This window comes from Etheostoma spectabile, chromosome 14 (assembly GCF_008692095.1).
Source record: "Etheostoma spectabile isolate EspeVRDwgs_2016 chromosome 14, UIUC_Espe_1.0, whole genome shotgun sequence".
NCBI classification, from domain to species: domain Eukaryota; kingdom Metazoa; phylum Chordata; class Actinopteri; order Perciformes; family Percidae; genus Etheostoma; species Etheostoma spectabile.
The window spans coordinates 24,298,242-24,306,592 of record NC_045746.1 but is presented as its reverse complement, the minus strand read 5'-3'; the positions used below and the strand labels follow the sequence as shown (position 1 = coordinate 24,306,592).

The following is an 8,351-nucleotide window of genomic DNA, read 5'->3' as shown; positions in this document are numbered from 1 at the left end:
TAAAACGTAAATACGAATTGTAATTGCTGCTTGAACAAACAACTTTTAGGAGCCGTTTTCCGTCAATTGTGTGACCCCTGCTGTGTCTTGAACTGAACTACAGAAATGTCCATCAATCAGTGCATATTTTTCCTGGCACTGGTCAGAACTTCCAACTCTTTGCTGTTTTGTGGTTAATTCCCACTTGTGACGCAAAACAGGCCTCTTCTCTGAGCATGCATTGCAGATTTTTGCACTCACCTGCAAGTTCTCGAGCCTCTCCTTCAGCGTCTGCAGTGTTTTGCCCGTCTGTTCAGGGGAGAAGGAGCTGTGTTTTCCGTATGTTGAGGGCTTCCTGTGGTGGGGGTCGGACCTGTGGCCGCCGTGGGAGTAGTGGTGGTCGCTGCTGTGATACAGCAAAGAACCGTGGTGTGAAGATGAGGGCGTGTGGTAGCTGCCGTGCTGCCCGTGGTGGTCGTCACGGTGGCCGTCGTGATGATTCTCATGATGAGTATCGTGATGGGTATCGTGATGGGTATCGTGGTTGTCGTGGTGATCCGTGCCATGGTGATCAGTGCCATGGTGACCACCACCGAAGCCCTCGCACAAGGTGAGCTTGGCGGTCAGCTCCCTGATGGTCTCCCGCTGGTCCAGGATGGTCTCCTTTTGCCTCACAAGGCTCTCGCGCAGGTGCAAGATGGTGGCTTTGGCCTCGTCGGACATCGTGCCTCGCCGGCTACTGCCGTTGTGACCGTTTGTGTGGCCGTTACTGCTCGGTCCGTGGGGCACACTGGGTGGGGAATAGCAGCTGGGGTCTGCTTCTGGGGGAATTGGGGTGCAAACAAATTTAGGGCTAATGCCGTAGTCATATTCTATACCAGGCAAACCTCCTGCTGCGGCTGCTGCACATGACAGGAAGTAGTAATAAATTAGAGAACGTAAGGGGGAGAAGGGGAGGATAGACCACAGAGAGACTCCAACCCATTGGTGGTGTTTTGCAGACAGAGGCATGAGGTTCAGAGGATTGACGTCTCTGGCCATGTTTGGCCGGAGTCCAAGTTATTCCTCGACAAATGACAGTCCTCCTAGGCCTTAGCTTTGTTGTGACGAACACCATGAATAGAGGTTATAAGTGCTGGATTGAAAGGTGGTGGGGTAACGCATGTCAACCATAAAACTGCAGCTGGAAACTTCTAGCAGACAACATACAGTCCTTTTGAACGACAAGCAGTACAAACTCCAAAGCAGTATTCCCGAAGCACACAAAGGGTGCTGCTGAGGTCTTCAGCTGTTTGTTGCTTCAATACAACCGTGCAATATCATGGAGATATCTTGGCTCCGTTGCCAGATAAGCTAGGCTGATGGATCTTGATAGAACCTTCTGTCTCTGGGAAGAAGTGTTAGTCAGGCGATCCCTCTTGACTCCAAGAACCTCCTTTGTTCCACAGCCAGGAGTAATCCCTTTAACTTTGACTTCTAACCACCCATCAGATCCCAGAGGGTATCCAGCCTTTAGGACAAGAAAAACAAGATAGGTGTTGATTTTATGGCAAATAAATGTCTAACAGGAACTTTATATCAATATTGATGTTTTTGTTTGTGTAATTTTCAGTTTAAAGCATAAACCATTTAAATTGCAACAAAATACTAGAGATCATCATCAATTGTCAATATCTTTCAGTCAAGGAGTGAAACTTAAAGTTTCTCACCACATCACTGTGCCTCATTTCTGAAGGTTTCTTAACTATATAGCATAAACTAATAAACAGAAACTCCATATTTATTCTGCCATTGGTTGCTTGTTAGTGAAAAAGGAAATCAAGTTTTTTGTGCAGGTGTGACTGTTTGCAATTCACATTCGTGAGGGGGAGCAGGCTTTAGAAACAATGCAGCCACGGTCGACAACATTTTTTTATCTAATTGAAGTGAGCAGAAGTGAACTATTTTCATGTTTCCAGTTAAAAAGTAAAAACAAAACAAAAAAACATTCCATCTGTGTCACAGCCTAAGGCTGTTGGGTCAGCCAGGAAGCAAAAATAAACATGCAGGACACTTTTCCCTCTAAGCTCCTTATCTCCATAGCCTATCACTAGCACCCATAGCACCCATTAAGTACAAACCGCCGAGTCTCAGGCACTGCACTCTCTGTGACACCGTCCTCCTCAGAAAAATGGTCAATGGTTTTTGTTCAAGCAATAGTTTAACATTGTGAGAAATACACATAGATTATAAGCTTTCTTGCAGAGAGTTAGATGAGAAGATTGATACCACTCTCACATCTGTATGTTTAATATGAAGCCACAGCCAGCAACCTGTTAGCTTAGCTTAGCATAAAGACTGGAGACAAGTGGAAACTGCTAGCCTGGCTTGGTACAAAGGTGACAAAATCCACCTACAAGCACACAATTCTGGGCCCTGTATAGAGGCATCCTCTATGGGCCTCTCCGCATCCACAGCTAGCTATTCATTGTAGCATCTCCTCACATGAGGGCCCTGGGTACTCAGTCCCATTTCCACCCCCAGTCCAACACCCCTGCAAGTAACTCTAAATGTCACTAAATCCAATTTTTTCTTGTTTGCACTTTTTTTGTACAGATTAAACAAACGTAAAAAGTTGTGATTTCATTGGGGGCATTCATTGAACTATTTCTTTGGGCAGGACCATGACTTCCTCACATTTTTCATAGGCTATCAGACCAGATCTCATATTGGAACACTTCTGTTTATTCATTTATTTGTTTTGGAGGAAATTTCCCATTTTCTAATTAAGATATGACAACGTGTTGCCCCCGTTTGAGATTTATTCTCACCCTGACACCCCTAAAGGCTTTATAACTGTTCTGCGCAAGTAACTTGGCTAGGAAGAAAGAGGAAAGCAGGGTTTTGGTTTTGGTAGTGGTTGGAAAAAAGTCCAACAAGGTGCTCATTTCAGTGCAGGGGTAACAAAATAACATCAGAACTGCTTGAAAACCAAAGCAGTTTCGTTGAAGAAAAAGTTAAAAAGGCTTCATTGATGTGGCGAATGCATAGCAAAGAGTAAAAACTATGCACCAACACGCGGCACACAGACCTTCTTCAGATTGACCCACCAGAAGTGTCTTCTTCTTCTGTGTATTTTTGCAGTGGTTTGCATTCATTGCGTTGCACTACCGCCAACTACTGGTGTCACATTTCACCTACAGTTTCCAGCTAGTTACTCAGATTCTGTCCAACAACTCAGCTACTCTTTAAAAACGAGTCAGATACCTCCTGCCTTGTTCACCTCCTCCACATTCCAGTATGTTCCCCAATCCAGTTCCCCTCACTCCTGCTCTCCTCATTCCCTCCATCATGATCCTTCTCTCTAACATATTTCCTGCAATGAGGTAAAACATTTTGCACAGTCTGGTTTTTGACCTATTACACCACCCTGTTGCATGTTTCCCCATGAGGAAAAGCGTACTATTTAAATAAGTAGGCCCAATTATCAGTCAGGTGATGACTGCCTCCTCTTTCCCATTTCCTCCTCCTCTCCTTACATTACCAACACTATTTTGGATGTTATATAAATGTCTTCCCTTTTGTTGTTGTACCCAGTGCTGTTGCCATTCTTTCTTCCACACAATGCACTTTCCTTCTTTTTTTGAAAATTGAATAACTGTCTATGTTTCCCCTCCTCAAGGCTCGCTTGGCTCAACCAGAAGTGAGATACTAACAAGACATTTATAGCACAAAGACAGGAAGTGACATCATAGTCAAAACCATAGTAAAATAGAAATTGAAGGAACATGTGTTATAAGTTTCACATTTATACCAGTATTGATTTTGTAACCACTTGGTATTTTACAATAACGTGATCATTTTAAAGTTATGTCACTGAGTGAATCAAGTGAAAGATGAAGGCTTTAGTCTGACAGTGAAGACAAAAGATATAGTTTCTTTATTCTATCACTCATTTTCTCCACTTGTTTTTATGGATGACAATTAATTCTTTTAAATGTTTCTTGCAAATCATTATTTGTACTCTTTTTTTTTTTCCTGTACTTTTCTGTCTTTCAGAACGAAGTAACTACGGCTCACAGTGGCTCTTAAAGGCGCAGTGCACCCGGGCGATCTGTTCATGTTTCCCTCGGTGGAGACGTTGCAGGCCACAGGAACGCGTCTCCCCGCCTCACCTCCTCCTCTCGAGGGTGACCGACTAATAGGATTGGTTGGATTTAATGCTAAGTAACGAGGGATTGGCCGCAGGGTCGGGGTTCTGCCACAGCAACTTGCTCGTCACAAAGCCAAGCCATTGTTGCCAAACGTGTCGAAGAAGAACGTGATGACATGTAGCCGGTTAACAATATGAGGCCATCAACAGCCACAGTGAAGAAAGAAAAAAAAAAAAAAAAACGTTTCCATACAAAGTTTGCATTATGTCTAAATTTTGGGGGTGGCAGTAGCTCAGTCATTAGGGAGTTGGGTTGGGAACCGGAGAGTTGCTGGTTCAAGTTCCCATACGTACCAAAGTACGGAGTGTAGATTGGTAACTGTCACTGCCAGGTGCTCTTGAGCAAGTCACAATGCCCCCCCCCAATCGCTAAGGGTGCTGGTCCAACTGGCAGCCCACTCACTCACAATTTCAATAAACAGTATAAATTATTAAATAAATAAAAATTAGTTAAATTTCCTGGATTATTTTAGTGAAAATCATATGGAGGTTAAAAGCCACAGAATTTCTATTTGTCATCTTATTTTTTTAAATCAGTAACTCTTATGATTTATGACTTATGATATATGCTAGGTATGTACATACATGTACATTCCTGTGTGTTTATATTTTAACAGTTGTTCTGGCATTTTAATCTTATTTTGTCTTTTTTTTAAACTAGTATTATAATAGTATTTTCTGCATGTGCGTAAGTTTGTATGTGTGTATGTCCCTAAAACTTGTGCTTTTCTAAAAAGGGCAAAACTTAAAAAATACACTGGTGATTGTTGCCTTGAGCCTTTCTCAGGGTGTAGAAACCTACATCTCTGCGATGTTAATATGTACAGTGTTCAGACATGTGAACTTTCATCTTCTCAAGCCAATCCCATCCGAATGGATCAGGTTCACTGGATATACGTGGCCTTGGCATGGCTTTACTTTACTCCAGCTTAAAAGGCACCCCTCCTCCTCCTCCTCCTCCTCCTCCTCCTCCTCCTCCTCCTCCTCCTCCTCCTCCTCCTCCTCCTATACCTGTGCAGGAAGTTGCCTCATGAACTCACAAACCTATTACACAAGTGCACCCTCCCTCCTCGTTGGGAGGTCCGGCTGGATGGTAAACTCGGTGTGGAGGAGAGTCGTGTCCGTTTGAACGTGACCGGCCGAAACACAACACAACAGCCAAGTGGTACTTTGAGGACTGAAGGTGTAGGAGGTGTTGTGACACCATGTGTCAAAGCCAACTGTCTTAATTCCTCTAAACATCAAGGTGACAGGCTGGGGGAGCGTTCCAACACCTGGATGGACATTCATTTGTCCCATTTAATTACAAGTACAGATATGGGAAACTGTGTTAAAAAAACACCACTGTCATTGAGGGAAAGGTAGAACAAAGGGAGATAGCATCATTTGAGATATTTTGTATTATGTCTCAGATTTCTGTCATGAAACAATGTGGAATAATTAAAACCCCATGTAAAAAGTAAACCTTATAGTGAAGTATGTGAAGTATTTGGAAATCGCAGCGTCTTCCGTATTTCCTCAACATGAGACATTTGAAACAATCGGACTTTCCATTCAGAAACACTTAAAATATTCTCTTCCTACAAGCAAACTGTAAAAGCCTTTCTTCTTCTAATTCTTGGGTATAGCATGTCACTTACTTTTAAGTCTGGATTTGTTTTCAGTTCTTTGAGCAGTAAAAGACAACGTGTTTCCAACAGAATCAAAGGAATCTAAGGAAAATGCTGACAGGCCTGAGTGAACTTTTAGCACCACCCCAACTTACTACATTACATTTATTAAACCAGTAAATACCTCGTTAAAATTCAAAGTCTCTTTCCAGACAACACAGTATGATAGATAGACAGATAACGACCTGTATCATTTCATAGGCGATAATGGACTGGCCTCAATTCAATCAAAACGTTAATGTAATTAGAAACATAAAAGCCTTTTGCTATAGTATGTAGACTATTATGTAGATATTATAGATATTCATTATCAAAACTTTCTTTTCAATATGTTAAGTGCATAATGGGGAAGTTTGAGTAGAAATGAATGAGACTCTCTTTAACCCTCCTGTTGTCCTCAGGTCAAATTTGACCCCTTTAAAAAATGTCTATATCTGAAATATGGGTAAATCCAATGGATCACTTTCATTCCTGACTAAACTCATCTGTTCGTTCCTCTGATCTTAACTATTAGTCCAAATAATTCATAATTTCTGTTTTTTTAACTCAAATATTAGGTGTTATTAAATAATATCCTCTCAGCAGTCTTTATATCTGTCTGTACATCCTGATCTCTCTGCATTAAACAAGCTATTTCTGTGTTGAAGCCTTTGTTAAATCAGACAAAGACATTTTTTTTCACAGTCCACATCAGTCCCGCTTTGCCAGCCCTGCCTCCTCAGTGCGGTGGCTTTTCTCTGTGAGAAGTTTTGATGGTAAGAACATTGGCAGGAGGACTTTCTTGTGAAGACTGTTTGTTACGCAGACTTGTAACATGTGGGGACTTTTGAGGACATTGTAAGGATGTTTCATTGTGAGATCTTATAGTCGTGAGGCTTTTCAGTTACAATAACTTGCAGGGCTGAGGACATTTAATTGCTAAGGACTTTTTGTTATGAGGTAGTTTTTTTGCATGTGAGGCCTTTTATCCATGTGAACCTTTGCTCGTGAGGGTATTTCAACTTTAACTTTTCATCATGTCATCCTTCTTCCTGTATTATTCACATTTTAATACATCAATTGGACATGTCTTATCAGTGTTCAGGAAAAAAAGACCCGTCTCTTGAAAATGTCAGGACTTGTCTCCTGTAATAACCATGCCTGTGCATCAATCAAAGTTAGGAGGGCGATGATAGATGACCTCATTTAAAAAAGGTCATATGCATGAATTCAATGGATGGAAGTTTCCAATTTCCTGTTTGTATTTCTATATTTCTGCAATCTAACAAAAGTTCAAAGAAACGCCATCATTCCTGGTAAATCTTATTCCTCAGTTAGAAATACTACAACTAAAATGTTCCAAGTAATTCTAAAACCACCACTGGTCTAACCTGGCTATCTAGACATTACTACCACTGTATTTCTACTATTAGTTTCTTTCACAGTGTTTGGCACGTAGGCAAATACATACAATGCATTTAAAAAGTCTTCTTACTCCCACAGGTGTTACTCTCTCTATCTAAATTGGAGTTAAACTGATTTCCTGACCATGCAACATACTGTAAATGATATCTCTGCTATCTCTGATAAAGACAACTACACACTGGAGGACTTTCAAAGTCTTCACATTGCTGTCCTGATCACACTGGACGACTGCCTGTCCTAAAATGGGGTATCATGAAGTTATAGTGGTTTGCACATTACACTAGTGATCTGTGACGGGGGGGTCACACATTTTCCAAAACACACAGGAATAAAAGCTGGCAATCCTAGTCGTTTGTGTGCTAATTTGCAGTGAAGAAAAAGAAAAGAATATAGAGAGAGTGGTTGGGGAGACGCGGGCAGCAAGCACTGTCTGTTCTGGAGAGAAAGTTGGGAGTAAATAAATAATTTTGCAATGAACGCAGGTAGCTGTCTGCTCGTGTTGTGCGTATCTTGCGCTCTGATTGGCTTTAGTGTGTATTTCCACAGTCCAGATATTTAACCTGCTAGATGTCTTGGCTTTTGTCGGCCATCTCCAAAAACTTCTGTTGAGTTGAAAATCAAGGTTTTAAATCGCGTAGTTGCTGACAGACAAACAAACACAATCAAGTATGATAACAACAGATTTCTACAAACAAATGTGTGCAAATATGACCAATCAGACTAAAACAAAAATCTATCTCTTCCTGTCACTGTAAACCAGAACTGGCTTAATTAAAAATCCACTAAAAAGGGCTAAAGGCTCCCTCATTTTGACTCCCCTTTTGAATGCAGTCCCGTCTCACATCCACACAGCTATGTGTAATTACAGTTTAGAGCTCCACGAGGGTCAACAGCCTTCTGCTGTGGAGCCGCTAAGTGCCACAACTGCTGAGTGGTTTTACTGAACCTTTGCACTTCCGTCAGTAATTTAGTCTTTTGTAATTTTCACTTCACATTCACTTCACTTCCATTAGCCCAAACAGATTGAGTCTCCAAAAGCAACGAAACCCAGTGGCAACACGTCTAACTGGGATAGCAAATGCTGAAATTTCTCCTTTCTTTTTAGA

General features: G+C 41.6%; 1 protein-coding gene across 1 annotated transcript in view; it reads right to left on the bottom strand.

Moving 5' to 3' along the window:
• LOC116701512 (filaggrin-2) overlaps positions 1-8,351 on the bottom strand; it is a 23,846-nt gene that overhangs the window by 10,985 nt on the left and 4,510 nt on the right. The window contains exon 2 of the mRNA XM_032535250.1: positions 241-1,489. Coding sequence (XP_032391141.1) covers positions 241-1,020 — 780 coding nt within the window. The 5' untranslated portion in view covers positions 1,021-1,489. The remainder of the gene's footprint in view (positions 1-240; positions 1,490-8,351) is intronic.